The 20,622-nt window shown below is 45.9% G+C and overlaps 1 protein-coding gene across 1 annotated transcript in view; it reads right to left on the bottom strand.

The window, feature by feature from the left end:
* The window catches only part of LOC119440017 (shematrin-like protein 1), a 49,566-nt gene extending 30,722 nt beyond the window's left edge, over positions 1 to 18,844 (bottom strand). Inside the window, exon 1 of the mRNA XM_049662712.1 lies at positions 18,788 to 18,844. Within this exon, the coding sequence (XP_049518669.1) occupies positions 18,788 to 18,844 (57 nt within the window). The remainder of the gene's footprint in view (positions 1 to 18,787) is intronic.
* Positions 18,845 to 20,622: the final 1,778 nt, after the last annotated feature.

Genomic DNA, 20,622 nt, shown 5'->3' with positions numbered 1-20,622 from the left:
CGACCTTCTTCAGGTTGTGCGAGACCTGATGCATATATGGCATGGCTACGGGTCTCGCCATCCATCGCTGGGTCTCAGCCCTTTCCGCTGCAGCTCTGTTCTTTACCCTCTGCAGGATAGACTCGGCCACCGCAACAACAAGCAACTCAGGGAATCCCGCTGCTAGTAGGCGACCATTCTGATTGTCAAAGCTATGCCGCATTGAATAATGCGGGCATGACTTACGGAGCGCAGCATCCAGACATTGTAATGCGATGCCCCTTTTTACTACTTTAGAGTGGACAGAGTCAAAAGGCAGGATACACTTCTTAAACCGTGGGAGGTACTCTCAGCAAACCTGGCCTACACTAAATTTTAGCCTGAGATCCAGGAATTGTAACCCCTCAGTTCCAAGCAATTCATGAGTGAAACTCAAACCCTGCCCAGCTTGAATAAAAACATCTAAAATACTCCCAGTGGCAGTGAAACCGTCCTCTTTGTTTAAAACAAATAAAAAGTCATCGACGTACCGAAACACTTTGAATACCTTCCCTCCATTAAAAGTCAAATCAAGCGCACTGTCAATATCAGCTAAAAATATGTCGCATAGAATCGAAGCCACGCAAGACCCAATACACACTGCTCTACGTTGCAGAAAAGTCTGCTCGTTAAAAACAATCAATGTTACACCAAGATAAAATTCTAAAAGCGTTAAATTATGAACCGACAAGCAAGCGGAGTTTTGGAAATCGCATTCGCCACTCTGTTCAATGCACTTCCTAACAGCAACTAAAAGCTTATCTTGAGGTACTGAATAAAACAAGTCCTCAACGTCGACAGACAAGCCATAATCTATACTCTCGTTGTGTTTCACATATTCAGTGACTTCTTCAGATTTCCTCACGCGGAAAGGATCAACAGCCGTGAGTCACTTAAGGCTGTTCAGTAAAAACTGAACAGCCCCTTTCGCTAACAATGGTTCTGATAGGGACATCTACCTTATGCGTTTTTGTAGAAAAGAAAACCTTCAGACTGTTCCGTTTACTATTTCTAATAGCACTAGCCCCCGCAGGGGCGTCTGCGTCAGCAGGCGTTTGGTGAGTTGCGCCACCACGTACCCGAGCACACGAGGGTTGGACCCTCCCGCGTGTAGCCGTGCGTGGCTTAGCCGTGTCCGGGGAAAAGAGGATCCTGGGGGTTGAGCCGATGCCGGGTGCTCGGACCTTCATGGCCCCTCGGCTGAGGCAACACACTTCTTTGGCCTCCGCTTCACGTAGACGGCACCCCTGGACTGACCCACCCAGAGGAAATCGGTAGTCGCCTTTTCCTGTCCTTCTCTTCAATCTTCGTCTTTCTCCCTCACTTTTAATCTTTCCTGTCTTCTTTTCTCTTCCATTTACTTCTAACTTTTCTGGCGGCGAGGGTTAACCTTGTGTGTCATAACCACCCTTGGTTATACGTATTTGGTTATAGCGGGAACGTACAGCTGACGTTTGTGGGACTTGTGTTTACAGGTCCTACATCGTCCCCTTGTTGGGCTCCATGGTGGGTGGCTGGCGTTCCTGCCGAATGAATATTATTTTTATGGCTTACTCTTTCCCTGCGTTACCCGATCGCCCCCAGAAAAGGGGGCGCACCGAAGAACTGTTTCAATTTTTTGGGCACCACAAAGAAAACTTTCCCCGCTACCACGTCATACACAGCGTAAAATCTGAAAAGGCAGTGAGAGCGATCTCTCCCTTCCTCGTTTCAAAATGCCTGACAGAGACAATAGGAGCCGGCTACAAAGCTACGAAATTGGCTAGCGGCGACCTCCTTCTTGAACTCCGAGATATGAAACAACTTGAGAAACTACAGAACCTAGTATCCATTGGAGACTTTCCCATCACTGTGACCCCGCACCGCACTATGAACACCAGTCGTGGTGTAGTTTCGGATGATGATTTGATGGAGCTAAGTGAAGCAGAACAATTAGAGGGCTGGAGTGACCAAAATGTCATCAATGTCACAAGAATTAAGATGAGGCGTGACGGAAAAGAAATTCTGACCAAGCATCTCATTCTAACCTTCGGCACAAGTGTACTGCCCGAGACTATCGAGGCAGGCTACGTGAAAATCAGAGTCAGGCCGTATATTCCTAACCCCCTGCGATGTTTCAAATGCCAGAGATTTGGCCATAGCTCACAGAGCTGTCGCGGTTGAACTACTTGCGCCAAATGCAGTGCTTCTGAACACACGTCTAATACGTGCAATAACACCCCACATTGTGTAAACTGTGAAGGGGAGCACGCCGCGTACTCGCGGTCCTGCCCATCCTGGAAAAAAGAAAAGCAAATTGTCACGATTAAAGTTAAACAAAATATTTCGTTCAAAGAGGCACGAAGGCAGGTGTCCTACCTGCCAAAAACCAGCTTTGCCGATGTGACGCGTCAGGGGGCTGCGCCACAACGGCCTTCGGCGGCTGTCTGGCACACGCGTAGTGAGCCAGCGGTGACGCCATCCGCCCCCTCGGCGGCTGCAGCTAGTGCTGCTCCGCCATCTCAGAAGAAGGGGCCATCGACCTCCGGGCTGGTGGCCTCAAGGGTCTCGTCTCTTGAGACGAGGCCTTCAACGCGAACAAACCGCTCTCAAGAGCGGGTGTCCAGCGCGCCGCAAGAGCCGATGGACACATCTTCTAGCCAGACGGCGCAGCCAGCGCCTAAGGAGCGGCGAGAATCTCTCGACCGCTCCAAAAAAGAGAAACCCCGCATTACAGGGCCCCTAAAGGGTTCTGTAAGCTAACTCTCTTTTCGTAAACACACAGCACAAAACTCTTTTTAATATGGGCACTCAAATAGTTCATTGGAACGTTAGAGGTCTCCTTCAAAATCTTGACGACGTTAAAGAACTCCTCCGCAAATTTAGTCCCAGGGTGCTGTGTGTTCAAGAAACACACCTCAAACGTACAGATACAAATTTCCTCAGACAATATGCTATTTTTCGCAAAGACCGCGAGGACACTGTTGTGTCATCCGGTGGTGTAGCTATCATAGTCGACAGAGGTGTTGCCTGTAGGGAAATAAAACTTCGTACGCCCCTAGAGGCAGTTGCTGTCCAAGGGGTGCTTTTTGACAAGCTAATCACTATCAGTTCTATATACATCCCTCCCAGTTATCAACTTAATAAAACCGAATTTCAAAACTATATAGATGAACTTCCGGCTCCATACATTGTTGTCGGAGATTTAAATGCACATAACACTTTGTGGGGAGACTCGCGTTGCGATGCGAGAGGTCGCCTAATTGAAAACTTTCTTTTTTCCTCAGGAGCATGTTTGCTTAATAAGAAAGAGCCAACGTACTACAGCGTGGCGCATAATACATACTCCTCTATAGATTTAAGTATCGTGTCGAGTACAATAATTCCGTACCTGGAGTGGTCCGTTCTCAAGAACCCCTTTGGGAGCGACCACTTCCCAATTATAATAAACTTAACAAAACAAGATATATGCTCACCACACATTCCCCGATGGAAGGTTGACACGGGTAACTGGGAACTTTTCCGGGAACTTACATATCTAACCACGGATGATATTTCCTCCTTTAATATAGAAGACGCTGTGGCCTATATAACTGCCTTTATAATTGACGCTGCCACGAAATGCATCCGTCAAACTAACGGACTTGCGAATAAACGCCGCATTCCGTGGTGGAATGAAGAATGTAAACAAGCCCGGAAAAATCAGAACAAGGCTTGGGTACGACTTCGCGACTCACCAACTGCCGAAAACTTGATTACTTTCAAACAAATAAAGTCCCAGGGTAGAAGAACGCGTCGACGAGCTAAAAGGGAGAGTTGGGAAAAGTACATCTCTGGTATAAATTCTTACACTGATGAGACAAAAGTGTGGAATAGAGTAAATAAATTAAAAGGCCAGGAGGTACACCCACTCCCCTTAGTCAGTACCCAAGGTGAGAGCCTGGAGGACCAGGCAGACTGTCTGGGCGAACACTTCGAACATGTATCCAGTGCGTCCCATTACACAAAAACATTTCTGAGGATCAAAGAACGCGAAGAGCGCCAGCCCCTTAAACGTAAAGAATCATCGAGTGAGGCCTACAACTATCCATTTACTTTAACTGAACTTAAGGCATCCCTCGCTTGCTGCAATAACTCGGCGCCAGGTGGTGATCGTGTCATATATGAAATGATTAAGTACGTACATCCTGAAACTCTGAAAACACTCCTGTATCTTTTCAATGCCATGTGGGCGGATGGGTATATCCCGTCTTCGTGGAAGGAAGCTATAGTCATCCCCGTGCTTAAACAAGGCAAAGACCCATCCCTAGCCAGCAGCTATAGGCCAATAGCGCTAACAAGCTGCCTGTGCAAACTATTTGAAAAAATGATAAACAGGCGCTTAATCTGTTTCCTTGAATATAACAAACTACTAGACCCCTTGCAATGTGGTTTCAGGGAAGGTATGTCCACAACAGACCACCTTGTTCGCATTGAGTCTTATATCAGGGATGCTTTTATACATAAGCAGTTCTGCCTCTCAGTGTTTCTCGAACTACGGCATTCTCTGAGATCTCTCGGCGATGGGTGTCCGTGGCAACATGTTAAATACAATCGAAAGTTACCTATCTAATCGCACATTCCGCGTAAGAGTGGGCAACGCTTTGTCTAAGTCATTCACCCAAGAGACCGGTGTGCCACAGGGAGGCGTGCTTAGTTGCACACTATTTATTGTAAAAATGAATTCCCTGCACAAAGTCATTCCACGCACAATGTTTTATTCAATTTATGTCGACGATGTGCAAATAGCCTTCAAGTCATGCAATATTGCCATCTGCGAACGACAAGTGCAGCTTGGAATAAACAAATTGTCCGAATGGGCAGACGAAAATGGTTTCAAAGTAAATGCCCAGAAGAGCACGTGCGTACTCTTTACTAACAAGAGAGGCGTAACGCCAGTCCCAAGTATTGCAATCAAAGGAGACGCACTCTCTGTGAGCAGCGAGCACAAGTTTTTAGGAATCATTTTAGATTATAAACTCACATTTATTCCCCATCTTAAGCATCTGAGGGCAAAATGCCTGAAGACAATGAACCTTTTAAAGCTTCTGTCGCGTACGACTTGGGGTAGTGATCGAAAGTGTTTGCTTAACTTGTATAAAAGTCTTGTCCTCTCACGCCTTGATTACGGGTCAATAATTTACAATTCTGCAACGCCAAGTGCGTTAAAAATCGTAGACCCCGTCCACCACCTGGGTATCCGTCTCGCGACCGGTGCTTTCAGGACAAGTCCAATCCAGAGCCTCTACGTAGAGTCGAATCAGTGGTCACTTCATCTGCAGCGGTCATACAGCAGTTTTACATATTTTCTGAAAATACAAGCAAACATTGAACATCCTTCTTATTCAACTATAAATGACGTGACCGCTGCCACACTCTTCCATAATCGACATGCAGCGAGAAAGCCGTTCGCTTTGCGTGTGAGGAATCTTAGTGAGGAAATGGGTGTTCCACTGCTTGAGCAATGTCCTATGGCTCCTGCGAAACTGTTGCCGCCGTGGCAGTGGCAGCTCATAGAGTGTGACACATCGTTCGTAGAGGTCACTAAACACGCGCCAGAGGCACACATTAGAATCCATTTCTTAGAACTCCAATCTAAATACTCGTGTACAGAGTTTTACACAGACGCTTCCAAGTCACATGCCGGGGTAACTTATGCAGCCATCGGTCCATCGTTTTCGGTATCCGGTGTGCTGCACCCGGAGACAAGTATCTTCACGGCTGAGGCCTATGCTATATTATCGGCTGTAAAGTATATAATGAAATCAAAACTTAAAAAGACTATCATATTTACAGACTCGCAAAGTGTTGTGAAAGCATTGCAATCACTCTGTAAACACAAAAACCCTGTACTTGATGAGCTCTATTCCATTCTGTGTAAAGCGTATATATCTAACCAGCATGTGATTATATGCTGGGTGCCAGGCCATAGAGGCATTGAAGGTAATGTTCGAGCAGACCAAATGGCCACATCTGTTATATCTCAGGCTATTAACCCTACAACTGCTGTTCCTGCAACAGATTTGAAGCCTTTCCTGCGAAAGAAACTGCGAAGCCACTGGCAACGCTTGTGGGACGCTGAAATAAATAATAAGCTTCACTTCATTAAACCACAGTTAGGTTTCTGGCCTCCCGTAACGAAAACACGACGAACTGATGTCCTATTCTGTCGTCTCAGAATAGGACATACATATGGCACCCACAATTTTTTGCTTACTGGTAGTGAACCACCAACCTGGGGTAGATGTGGTGAGAGGCTGACTGTCCTCCATGTCCTCGTGGAGTGCCGGGAAGCCGAAACAGAAAGGAAGAAATATTTTTCACAAGCGTACCGGTATCATGTCCCGCTTCACCCCATTATGTTTCTTGGCGAAGAACCGATTTTTAATGCCAAAGCAGTCGTCGATTTCTTGAACGATGTGGTCCTGCATGTTATTAGCCCAACTAGTTCGTAGCGCATCCTCTCTCCAGAGGATGCCGCTGTGATAGTTTCTTATAGCACATGCCTCCAGGCCCTTGTGGTTCAAGGGCTCTGTCTAGGCAGTAGTGCTTCTTAATAATCACTGCATCTTAAATATTTTAAATATCGTGTCATGCTTTCTCAATGCATTCTTCATTGCATAGTACACCTCATTAGTCATTGCCATGATTTTAGTACATGTATATTTTACGCACTTTACAGCGATTATTTTTAGGCCCCTTTACAGCCCCGTCACATCTACTTCTCAGAATTCATCACTTCACTGCGAACTAACAAACACTGGCATGGCGCTCTTTGGCCATACCTGGCCCTTGCGCCACTAAACCACACACATTCATTCAATAGCACTAGCACGAGCATTCAATTCCAAGTCCTTAAAAAATTTGATGAACTTAGTCTTAACCCTCACTGCACTTTTCTAAACAGCCACAAAGTTCTTGTCCACTGCCGCTTGGGCTTTTTCATTGAACATGCCTTTCGGCATCACAACAAATCCACCTTCCTTGTCAGCTTCTAGGAGAACCAAACTGTCCTGCCAAACTGAAAGTAACTATGTAAGACCAGCTAGCCCAACAGGCGGTCCTTCCGGAACATATCATGATTTCTGCGATCATAGTTTTGTTCTTGCCTGGATCGTCTGTCTTTCTATGCGTAGAGCTACTATGTGTGACTGCACAACATGTCTATTTGTCTTGTTTGACGCATTACATACAGTGACGTTTGCTTAAATACGTAGATTTATTGGAAACTTATACATATATTTAAACATCTTGTTGCGAGGCTTTGTGTATGCAAACAGTGCATTTTGTTCCAGTGACACCTTTGTGCCCTTTATAAACTTGTATCTTCGCATTTGTATATTCCATTCTATTTTCGTATTTCTAATATACATCTTGCAGAACTCCACCTTCTTACATGTACTCACTGTTGCAACTGTATTATCGGTGTAATTACAATACACGACCGGTAACAACTGCTCATGCACAATCTAATTCAACGAAGGACAGCGTCATCGAGGTTTTTCCCTGGCCGTTGCATATGTACAGTCACGAGCAAAAGTTTGTGGACCAAAGGTATGGTATGATGGTATGATAAAACTTTATTACGGTCCCTCGGAACGCGCGTCAGCACGTAGCGGGCCGCTCCCACGTCGGTACAGAAAGGCCGAGCCTCTCTGCTGCCACGATTTTATTTTTTTTCCCTTCGCAGCCTGGGCATTCCGGCTGAAATCAAAAGCGCAAGCCTAGGTGTGCGTGTTGGATAAATACAACGTATTAAGCCAATTCGGGGCCGCGCAACTGCGCTTGAATATATTTAAATTTTTTGCTGATGCCATGGTCTCCAAACTTCTGCTCGCGACTCTACAAAAACGTAAACAATGTTCGTGGATGACAAAGATTTATCAAAATATTTGTGCTCAACTTGTTCTTTTCATGGCCTTTACGTTTTTCACACCAGCTGTATGCACTGTTTTGCTGGTTTGGAACTGATATAGTTCTAAAGTTCGTGTGATATTTTCATTACTTATTAAATAGACCAAAAACGCGATAGCATTGATATCCGTTATTTCTTCCACAATTTTTGGGACATACGAATATATTCTTTTATGAAAAAATACATATTTTGCTTGACAGTGGGTAGCATTCGGTAGTTTGTTTAAAGCCTATAATATACAATGACATTGGCAATGACAATGCAGTTATTATTGGTGTATTTGATTCCTCGACAAATTCTATGAGGAGGAGGCCGCGCTGCAACGTGAGCCTCCCCTCTCCGAACAAAATTTCTGGCTATGCCATTGTGCAGTGAAGGAGGTCTTCGAACACTGACCAGTTACAGATGATTTTCTGCATTTACACCCGTCGCATACCAAGAGCTTAGAAAAGGTGTTCGGCTGAAATGTACCAAATTTTCTTTACAAAACCACTAATTTACTTTGTCCACAGGAACCTCCCTGAGAAAACTGACGTCAATCCGAGCATTTGTTGACGTGATTTTACTCTTTGTGGCGTCGGCCATTTTCGTTACGGCGCGGTTTCACCAAGGTCACCGCCAATGGCACCGAAAATATAGCCATGCACCTAAGGCTTTCGCCTTCGAAAAACGGAAATTCCGTGGCAGTGAACATAACTCAGCCAGGCACCTGCAGGCAAATGCGCAAATGAACTCGCAAACTGAGGCCAACCGAGATTAAGGGAATCAATCATGCGACTGCATATCCTGAAACATGCGCTCATCACCACCATTTAGCAAGCTTACATTATTATTTTAGAATAAGCTTTCGAGAAATGAAACGAAAAAATGGCATTTTTGCTTTTTACATTCGATCGGACAAAAAGTTGGACGAGGAAAAGATGGACAGAAAAGGGGGGGGGGGGCGGAAGCCGCTCTTTCAAGGTTCTGCATCTGCTTTCTCGAAGCAGGACTGAGCCTTTGAACGCCTATCAATAGCAGCAAAACTGCTGATTCACAGTAGACTAGCTGGCCGCTCCTCTCATACGCGCGGCGGTTATCAGATCAGCCATTCCTGATTCGCGCTCGTCCGTGCTCGACGGGGTCAGCGGTCCCTTTCTTTTCCGTTTTTTTATTGTTAAAACGTGTGTTCTGTTGTCGTCCAGTACACTTCGTGCGTCATCGCGCGAATTTCGAATCTTAAAGGTCCGTACGCCACGTGGTGTAAAATCTGTGAACTAAAGGCGATGTCCGGAATTGCTGGGGTTGGCTGCAGCGCTGGGCATTCGTCTTCACTACAGACATTTCAAACACAGATCAAAAAGTATTTGCTATTCGACTCAAGTCTTTAATTCCATCATTTACTATTTGAACTTCACGTTAAAGAAACACAAGTGGTCAAAATTATCCGGAGCCCTCCACTACGGCGTGCCTCATAATCAGAACGCGTTTTGGCACGTAAAACCATAGAAAGAAGAAGACTATTTGAACCTATTGTATATTCGTTTCTGTTCTAACATAAGTAATAACAATGCCTGTTGGAGTCTCGAGAAAGAGATATCGATGCACTTGAGGATTTTTCGGATAGATTATGTTGTGTAGGAATGCCTTGGTTGTTTCCCAGATGCACCAGTTACCATACGAACGCACGGGGCTGCTCAATAATGTCCAGTCGTTGAATGAGGCTTTCTCTTTTTAGGCAGCCTGTGCCCAAATTTGCTCACTTGTTTTAAAGAGAGCAACTTATTATTTCGTCAGTCTCGCCATATTAGCGTGTCTAAAACACAATGCGCGGTGCTCTCCCGTACAAAAATGACTGTTGATTTACCATTGACGTATTGTTGGGTAATTGATCAATCAACGGACTTTCAACAACATTTCAAAAGTGTTCGAGTTCGCTAAACAGTTGTACAATGATATTACCAGTGAGAGTTTCTCAATAGATAACTTATTGGGTAATTTGTGCTGATTTTTGTAGTTGTTTTTTGTTGTGTAGCAGTTGAGTCCAGCATATAATAATTAGGCCGCGCGTATGAAGGCAACATTTGAAAACTTTATTAAGAAGCATTCTTTGCCTCATTCCTGTCACTTTGCGGTAGGTAAGTTGGTTCTTGTTTTGGCTCGCTTTCGTAAAAAGAAAACAATATGTGACCGACTTTGGCATTGACGTTGACCGTCGAGCACAGCAGCCCGGTGCTCCAACCTTTAGGCTACGATAGCACGCACACGTCTCTCGTTCCAATAGCCGTCAGCTCTTTGAATGCTCGGCGCGCGCCCCCCATGCCACTTCCTCGTCTTCTTGCGACAGCTCGCGCTTTGAGCAGTGTTGCCAGGTCCGACGAGGCGGCGTAGCCAAAAGCTAGAGAAGTTGTAGCCCAAATGTAGCCAAACAGAAAAAAAGTGCAAAATATTTCGTAGCCAAATATAGCCATTTTTATTTGCAATTTTATTTGTGTATACATTTTCACATTCGACTACAGCAATCGTTTTTTTGCACAACCCGTCATAACAAAATGTCTGTGCCGCCGTCACGGTCGGCATTTTACATCAACAACAGAGACATCATGCTTGACAAGAACACTTTTTGGTTGGGCGCGGAAGCTCTCAAGTTCCAGCGAATCACCGCAGAAGGTGAAATCAGTGCTTTTATTTTATGACAGATAGTACTAAGTTATTATATTTGGTTATTTGCAGTAATATTAACTACAAACTCTGGTTTTTAGCTGTCGTGAATGCAAAATAATGTTTAGCATCATCAATCTCTCACGTCATCTCTGCCTACGGCGTAGAAGTTCAGCTGTCCAGGGATCTGCGATGGCGACGGGCTCATGGCTTCTTTTTTGAAGAGCTAAAGCAAGTCTTTCGTGCTACGATATCTCGCGTTATTTGTCGTATTGTTGTATCTTGTTTTCTATTTTTTTGTTTTTGTTTTTCAATTAGCTTGTGCCGGATTAGCTGGGACACACACTCTAGTGTAGGGCAGCTCTAGTGTCAATTGACATAAACCTGGCCGCCATCTTAGGTCTCTAGCATGCAAAGAACATGCGTTAAGAAAAGGGACAGACAGCAGATGCCACTCACTGTCTGAATCGGTGTAACCGGAGCTTTAAAACATTACTGCTCAAACCGGCACACTAGTGTAAGAAGCGCGCAGTCGTTTTCGGTGACGTGCACGTCCCGACTACCTCGCTCGAAAGGGTAAAAGCCGCGATGGCGCACAAAGAGCAATGGTAAACAACAAATTGATAACAGTGGTAATGCTGTGAAAACCGGTTACTGTCAAATAGGAATCCATGTTGATGGCTAATAAAGTTTTAGAATAGGGGCCCCTAAAGTTAGGGGTCCCAAAGAGGAATTTGCGGGTGTTAGCGTTCGGGCATGCAGGAATGAAGAGTTTTGGAATAGGCATTTTGCGTTTGCCGATAGCGTGTTGCGTTTGCAGCGTCACTATGGCGTCAAAAGAAAGATGTTATAAATATTAAAATTAAAGATACCATTTCATGATAAGAAAATTTAGACTTTCGTGTTTTCGCGTTTAATTACATTTTAGAACGTATTCTATTAGCAGCATGCAACTTGTTGCGCTTAGTTTTGAGTAATCAACTTTACGCACCTTCACCCAGCCAAGTCAATCCGTGATAGGCCTACGAGCCATGAAATCGACAATTTAATTCGGAATCAGTGGCGTATAATTAATCAATCTTCATTACACATGCTAGTTGAGAGAAAGCGATAACCGCCGTCACTTCTTCTAGCCTACGAACTTCACGCATTACCGCGAATCGAGCCCAGTTTTGTGTTAGGTTAGAGCCGTCGCTTAAATGTGCGCCGCCATGTTTGTTGACGAAAGCTTTTGGGGCAGCTTTTGGGGCTGCTGTTGAGGATCCCACTAAATCGATGAAATAGCGTGCCCGACGCTAAACCTAAACACAGTTTCCGTCTTGCGCATGCGCAGTGGCTTCAACGCTATTTCTTTGGGGCCCAAATACGTTTGAGGTCCCTATTCTAAAACTTTAATAATTTCTGGGGTTTTACGTGCCAAAACCACGATATGGGAGCCATGACGCACTGGGAGACTCCGGATTAATTTTGACCACCTCGGGTTCTTTAACGTACACCTAAATCTAAATACACGGGTGTTCCTGCATTTCGCCTTGATCGAAATGCGGTAGCCGTGGTCGGGAATCAAACCCGCGTCCTCGAGCCAGCAGCACACCTCACAAGCTAAGCAAACACGGTGGCTGAAGTTCATGTGACGTGGTGCTCTGATGTCTTCGTGGCAAACATGTTTAGATATTAGCAGAATGAGTATCTGCATCCATGACGTTACGGGCAAACCAACTAGAAGTAAGAGCACCAGAACCCACCTTTGGCTCGGGGTCTTGCTCCCATTATTTTTTATATGTTCTCGCATACTTGGCCCACTTCCCCATGTTTGAATTCTCCTCTCTGTGGAGGATCCGGTCTTACGTCCAACGTATCGAAATGAATCTCGAATCTAAGCAGGAAGGAAAATTCATCTAGCAGGAAAGAGAAAATGGCAGTAAAGCTTCGCGTCAGAAACGTGGTCGAAAGCTGTGCCCGGCGCGATACTTCATCCGGAAGTCATGGCCATGAACAAACTGGCGCGTGTCATCCACCCGTGCTTTTCTTCTCTCATGTCGGCGCCACGATCGGCCGACGGCCCCGACCCTATGTTATTGCTCTCCCTTTCTGAGCATAGCCATGTTAGTACAGTGTACTGTGAAAAACCCACTACTCCCAGATTCATTCCGATGCCCTGGGATTGGGTGCCTAACGGTCAAGCAGGGTGTAAGTTAAAATCAAAGATCAAAGCCACCGGCCCAGACAACGGCGCAGAGAGGGAAGTAAAGGCGGGGGGGGAGGGTCATTTCGCACACACGCACAGCCATGCGGCCGGCTCAGCCAGCTAAAACAGAGCCTTCGAGATTAGCTTCTACCCGATCAGAGCCACCTCTCGATCGTGGATTAGGGTGCCACTGATAGCCCAAACACAGCCAAGTCGCAGATTTTCAGTCGCCCAAATATAGCCACATAGCCAACTCGTCCAAGTCGACGCCAAAAAAATTTTCCCGTAGCCAAATTTGGCTATATATAGCCAAACCTGGCAACACTGGCTTTGAGGCGCCGTGTTAGACTGTACTATGTGCGGGACCAGCCCGCTTTCGTAGCCGCTTACGCTACGTAGAAACTGCGACGTTGAACCAGCTTCATGATCGCCCACGAGTGATTTGTTCGCCGGCGAACAAATGCCATAGTCGTTTCAACATACAGCAGATGGCATAGCCATAAGTGCGATCCAAAATGCGCACGTTTTAGGCAGCAAAATAATGTGAAATTCACTTGCCAACACGGTGACTGCGTGCATGGGTAGTTTCCCAAAAGTAGACACGGCGGCAGCGCGGATGGTGGCGACAAGGCAGGCGACGACAAGCTATGACGCTAACTTTGGACATCGGACGCGCTGTGGGAACCGTGGGATTCAAGCGTGCAGAGGCTTTAAACATACACTTGAAAGGTCTTCGAATTTCCTGTGCCGCACCATTTATCTCGAAATGAATTATATTTTTTTCCGACGGCCGGGGTACTAGAGATCAAACAACAAACGTGCTTTGAGATCACAGTGCGTTGAAAGAGTTTCAAATTCAGCAACATCCGCAACAGTACGAGTCTGTACGTTGCCTCGACGGCTGCTGCCGACACTCGCCTTGCAGAAGCATGCGATAAAATTCTCGCCATGGAAGCATCCCAAGCCTGCATCTCTCGTATGTTCAGTGAAACAAACGGAGGCCAAAGAGAAATGAAAGAAATAAAACAACAGTTATATGCGCCCACATTATACCTTACTTCGCACCGCGTCATCTGCAAAGATGTTGCAAACTACTTAAACAAGTTATTTTTCGTAAAAATAAAGAAATTAGAAATAATTTTTACTCACAGGTGACGCAATGAACGCCAAACCAGTGTTTGAGTGTGTGCGCGCGTTTGTGGCTTTGTTTTGAGCTCTCTTTTGCAACAGCACCCATGGTGTGCCGTTAGTTTCCTAGTCGCAATTTTGTTAATTGTATCATTCATTGTTTACGCTAAAAATTAGGTTGTCCTCCAAATTTATGATATTTTGTATGAACAAAAATGATCAATTATTACTTATAGATTTTAGCGGTTATTTTAGTAGTAAGGAAGGAAGAAAAACATTTATTAGGTCCTGCAAGTTGTGAGTTGCCTCATTAAGTGGGCTGCTCCCACGTTGGGACCGGCAGGCAGAACTTTCTGGCCGCGTCGTGGGCTTGCTGGACAGCCAATAGTTACTCGGTCAGGTACGGGCTGCGAATCGCTTCCTTTAGCCTGTCCCGATCCTTGGCTAAGTTTTCATTGGTTCGGTTGCACGACCAGAGCATGTGTACCAAGTCAAGTGGTGCATTGCAGTCTGCACACTTTGTGCTAGGATATTTTTCTGCCATGTAGAAATGTAGTCTTCTTGGTGTAGGATTAGTGTTTGTTTGTAGTAGTCTTAAAGTAGTTCCTGTATCCTTGTGCCTGTGGCCTTTTTGATGTGGGGTGCTAAATTCTCTTCGGCTGAGATAGAAATGTTTTGTGAGCTCGTTGTATGTAGAGGGGCATCCCTGTTCTCTTGGAAATGGTCTGTACCCTCGAAGGTGGCGCCGCGGATGGTCAGTTCTCGCGGGCTCTTATGAGCCATCTCGTTGAGATTCGGGGTGTCCTTCTCGATATTGCCTGGTTTTGCTGGGAACCAGCATAAGGAGTGGTAATAGATCTTGCTCTTTTTGATGATGTGTAATGCTAGTTGTGATATTGGACCTTTCTGAGGAGCTCGGACTGCACTTCGTGAATCGCTATAAATATATCGTCTACTTCTATCAATTAGTGAAAGAGCGATCGCTACTTGCTCCGCCACCTCTGGTTTGTCTGTGTTGACCGTGGCTGAGTTGATGGTTCTGCCTTTGTTGTCTACCAGTGCAACAGTGAAAGCTTTTATGTCCACATGTCGGGCGGCGTCTACGAAGCACACTCTTCGCTTTTCTTTGCGAATGGTCCAGAGTAGGCAGGCTCCTCTTCCTAGTCTTCTGTCTACATTGTGTTCACGGTTTATGTTGCGGGGCAATGGTCTGATTTCATATTGTTTGCGCAAGTCCAGCGGTAGGTCTGCATATAGGGGGTTGATCATTGCTGCGTCAAAGTCTAGTTCTTGGAGTAGGGCTCGACCCGACCTGGTGTTTGATACTCTTGTGATTTGAGTTCTTTCTTGCGCTTCTGCAATCTCCTCTAGTGTGTTATGTATGCCAAGTTGCATTGGGCGTTGCGTGCTTGTGCAGTTAGGGATACCTAGCGCTTGTTTGGCTATGTTCCTGAGCTGGACATTCAGCTTTTCTATTTTAGTAGAAAAGGTTTTATTACCTTAATACGATAGTCACGCTGAGAACGCTTTTCGACTCAGTCACTTGTCTAAACTTGTGCGGTGGTTCGTGCCGCGCGGTTTTTGGTGGAAGCATTTTTGTTTGTTTTTGGACATCATGACGCATGTTTTAGTTAAATTGCTCTATGATGATAGGTGGGATGTTTATCCGTTGAAGACGTACGCTGACGCAGCTACTGGTCTTCGGCTGATGTTCGAGCCTGGCAGTTTTGATGAGTTGCGTGGCAAAATTCATGATGGAAGGAAGGCGAACAAAGCCACAGCCTAACTTCTGCACACAGGTAAGTGATTTCGTTTTCTTGAGCACTTAGCCGATTTTTTAAAATTTAGACTTTGACGAGCGTAGGATGCTAAGCACACCGTTCACGTTCTGCAGGCAAACCGCATTCCCGGGAGCAAAAGAGCACGAAACTAGCACTTGCTGCCGCCGCTGCTTCGATTGAAATGTTCGTAATGTTGTGTAATAATTTGCTTTCGCAATCGATGCTTCGCCTTTGGAGCGAAACTGCGAAATTTTTAAAAATATTCTTAATACGTCGTGGCTCATCGTATACCTTACGGCTAGTGTGCACCTTTTCTCGCGTAGTCGTTAACTGCGCCTCAATTTGCGTTGTGGCTAATGTCGCCGTGCGCTGCAAATTTCGCCTTTTCGGGATGTGCGGAGAACGGCGTACCGGTAAGTCCTGCATCGGCGCGGTGATTACACGGATACACTTGATAAATCAGAAGAGGCGTGGTGGCGACGTCGGCTAAGCTCATAGCCGCCGATGGACTCGCCTTATCAGCCATCGCCACCCCACCCGCAGTAAGCATCTTCATCAAACGTGGCACGTTGCCGTTTAAGGCATACTGCACGCTTTTAATAGGCGGCAACCCAAACGCGCCGCCTTTCTCTGATACCTGTTTAAGCTGGGCCGATTCGAATGTGCGTTGCTTGCAGAAACAAAAGGAACGCCAGACGGCTTATTGGCGCCTCAAGCTAAGCGCCGCACTCGAGCACCGTCGCGTCGAGGAATGGCACGTTCATGAGGACAGCTCACTGCACAGACGCAAGCGTGCAATGCGCACAGGACACGTACGCGGCGCGTTGCACACAAATTGCGCGGAATGTTGTTAGCGACGCAGCAGCGGATACTAAGCTTCAAAGAAGGGGTCCCGGTTCTCACTAGCACGCTCGCGCGAATACTCAGCGAATTTTTAGGTCTGCCTTGCTGCTCCCAATGGTTCGGACTGCTGCTTGGTATCTGCTGTGTACTATAGCACGGTCTTTCGTTTTGTGAGAGAGGCGGGAATATATTTCACCGGTGTGAAACAAACATCGCTGTACGTATCTTTGGCAAAATTTACTGTAACAACCCGTTTCTTCATTTTCGCGGCAGACCTCTTAAAAGAGACGCAAATGTTTAATTGCCAGTATAGTGTGTACTGCTATTAGGGCGTAGTTATCTATACTGTGTGGCAGATTTTTAATTTGCATAATCTCTAATTCTGTCTACATTCCCTTCTCCAGAGGTCACACATGCAGCAAATGCCCCGGTGCTAACGTGTCGTTCGTCGAGAACAGCTTGGCGTCGTTTCTAGCAAGAGACATCCAGTGACCGACTCCCAACAGGAGTGCCACAACTTCGCTAGGGGCAGAATTCATGCCACTACGCTCAAGATCATCAATCAAAAGCCGCCAACCAGATCAGTCTTGATCATCTCGGCGCGAGCTAATGACGGCATTCCTGGCAACGAGGTCGCCAACCACGTGGCTCGAGATTTGACCCACCGAGCCAACGCCGAGGAATATGAACCCGAGCGCATGCACCCTCTAGTCTCGTACCAAGCCTTTCCACCTTCGGCTTTAGCTCGACGTAGCTCGCCGTCGACACACTCGGGCAACTGCGTGCTTTGCTTGGTTTCTGCGGGTGACGTTATTGTGGGGCTTTCGATGCCCGCGGCACCCTGCAAAATCTTATATGATAGCGACACCACCAGGTCCGCGCATCGTCGGCTCAAGTGCGGTTGAAAGGCTACTAATATGAAAAGCCCACTGCTATTTGGTAACATTGGTTTGATGGCAGAAACTCTGTAAACCAATAAAATTCTGCTGCAGTTGGGCTTTCATTTCTGACGGGACTTCTTCGTTATTGACATAGCGAAGAAAATTGCTTTCTAAATAGTTAATTCAAATTATATGGCATTATAATAGATCATTTTCAGACGCATTTAACATACGGAATGCGAAAGAAAAAAAAACTTGCGACAAGTTCAAAACACTTGTCATTCCAAGATTATATTCTAATTGCCGCGCGATTGCCCGCCCGAGGCACTTTACGCGTATTCGCAGGCTTCTTTCAGGATCAGAAAAACACTTTTATGTAGCACGTAGTGAGCAACAGAAAGCTGTATCGGCAGTTTTTCATAGTGCTGTGTGGTTTTTTCATTGATACTTTTAATCTAAATATACCATTTGAGAAGATAATTTGTTAATTAAGACTGATTAAGTATTTAGGCGGAATGCAAAACATAATCTCCCTATCTCCAAGCGACGCCAAACAACATTACCTTGGTTCTGTTCAGCTACGTGAAATTTGCATACTTTAAAATCTTGGTGCATGATAGTTGGGACACCCTGTATAACAACGCGGATACATAGAAAATTAAGAATATTCACCTAAATTAAAAAAAGAGAAATTACCAGTGCATCAATCTTCTGCACATGATTTCCGACATTAACGTGATTAGCTATCCTTCTCAAGATGGATGTTTAATTGGGGATGACATTATTTTTCTATGTTATGGTGATCATTGTTAGAATAACCCTTGTATCTCCATGCCAACAGTGAACCACAAAACCATACGGGCACATCAGCTGACTCACGAAGTGGCAACCTCGCTGGCGACCACAGTGGTGAATGATACTACGGCACAGCATATGTCGTTGTAATCACTGCAACCCAGTTGAGACTCCGTAGCAACCGCATTATGCCTATTATTCTGCAACTGAGTTGCAACGGCTATTCATCAAGCGGCCGCGTTCTGCGCGGCGGCATCTTTTTGCAGATTGAGCGCCATAGCGTTAATATTGCCACGGGGATGAGAGTAGCAAAAAGGGATAGGAAAATTATATTTACAAGATATATACAGAGAGAGACGGCTGCAGGCAAGATGGCAGAACAACAACACAAGCGCTGCCCAGATCGTCGTCTTCACCGTCTTTCTGGCGCATTCTTCCATGCTCGGCATAGCGCGTAACAATATATTTAACGCCATATAACACTTGAGTCAACATGCCATATCCATTTTGGGTGATTGGTCAAGAGTGGGCACGTACCAGTATCACATGCACATTGCCGAAGTTGTCTACGCGCACATACCCGACCCAAGTTGCCCACTCGACAGGGCAGCACCCTGCATTTACCAGGGGGCCCCATCTAGTAGACAACTTGGGTCCACTGGGTACGTGGAAGAGGTTAGATGCATTATGCAACGAGCTAAAGTTTGCAAAGAATCCCAATCGCTATAAAATCCCGTAAAGGTTGTTCCTGCGCATTGCACTACCCATTGTAATTGAGAGTTGATAAAGTCTGACAAGAGAAATGCATTAGTCCGGTCGCGAATATCTGCAACAAATTCGCTGTGCAGTTTGAAGCCTCTTAGCACCCTGAGGGCTGCTACACAGAGCTAACAAAGAAATGCTGATTGGAAAAAAAAGAAAACGTTTACTCGCTGTAGAAATCAAGAACCCTATGTCTTTATTTTCACTCTTAGGCTTCGAATTACTGCGAAGTATGAAATTTGGAGTAGGCCACACATGCACTCATTATTAGAGATAGTCACTAATGCTCACGTGTTGCTAGTAGAAACGAGGTAATGGTTTCCTGAAAATAATCTGTTATTTTTTACATGCAAAATGTTAGACTTCCGACCGTGACATTCGCCTGCTGTTTCCAAACGAATGATCTCCATTTTGGGACACGCGTTTTTGTCCTAATGTTATCAGTTTATTCAGAAAACCCCACCGTCATTTCTGCACTTTGCATATAGTGAGACAGAACGTTTCCTTAACGACGGCGCCGGTATCCGTGATGAGCTGAAGGCCTACTTCCGTATCCAGAAGGGGCGCCATTGGTTCCCGGCGCGTAACCCGCCGTGTAGCCGGCGGCACCGTAGCCGTACGGGGATTGGCCGCCGTAAGCGTATCCGCCAAGTGCTGGGCCACTGGCAACGTAACCCTGACGCCCGTACGGTGAGTATCCGTAGACTCCAGCAGCGCCTCCGTAAGGGTTGTATCCGTATCTGCCGTAGCCGCTGTAGCCACCAGCGTTGTACGGTGCGGCTGTCCTAACGGCATAGGCTGCGGGTGCACCAATCTGTGTATCGGCTGAGGGGACCGGAGGGACGACTGGCGCAGCGTTGAAGACCACGTCGGCGCTGGCACCAGGGGTGGTTCCTGGCTCGTTAGTGTCCACAGTGGCCCGGAAGCCGTTCGCGTCGGCCACGTAGTTCACCCGCCGGTAGAGGCCGTTCGCATCACGGTAGCCGTACGAGCCGGTCTTGGCGTTGTTTGAGTCGCCCTGCTCGCTGCGGAACTGCTGGTTGCCGTACTCGTCCACGTTGTCGTAGCCGAAACTGTACGGCTGAGGTGGCTGTAAGACATAAGAATAACGAGAATATTTCGTCAGGCTACGGTTATGTAAATGTTTAGTATATAACATCGTAGAGATGAATTGGAAACACGATTCTTGACTATATTCTGACGAGTGCTTAAGAGCATATTGCAGAGCCCATAACATCAGCTAAGCATTGCAGCTATGGATTTGTGAATTATATCGTTATAGAGGTCGAAAAAAAGCAGTCTTGAGAAATTTTAAGCTACAATTTTACGAGAAATTCGGGAAACAGCGCCTTTGCAAAATTAGTTAGTGTTCTCAAGAAGGCTTGCTTCTTCGGTGAAATTGTTTGGCAGTAAATCAGAAGGACTATGCCTTTTTTGTTTACAGAGCAACATCATTATCGAAGAATTAGAGTATCCTTGGTCGTGGCATTCTCCAAGTATTTATTATTGTCGTAATCCGTACCGTTGTCCAGAGCGTTTGTCATACAGAGCGTTTACAAAACGTGTCTACTGCTTTATTATCGCGAATGGCGAGCTTTACAATGTGTAGGACAACGTCGACGTGCAAACAATCCCCATCTTATTAAGCCAGAT

The sequence above is a fragment of the Dermacentor silvarum genome, chromosome 2 (assembly GCF_013339745.2).
Source record: "Dermacentor silvarum isolate Dsil-2018 chromosome 2, BIME_Dsil_1.4, whole genome shotgun sequence".
Lineage (NCBI taxonomy): Eukaryota > Metazoa > Arthropoda > Arachnida > Ixodida > Ixodidae > Dermacentor > Dermacentor silvarum.
The sequence above is the reverse complement of the archived record's forward strand: the minus strand, read 5'-3'. Positions and strand labels throughout refer to the sequence as shown.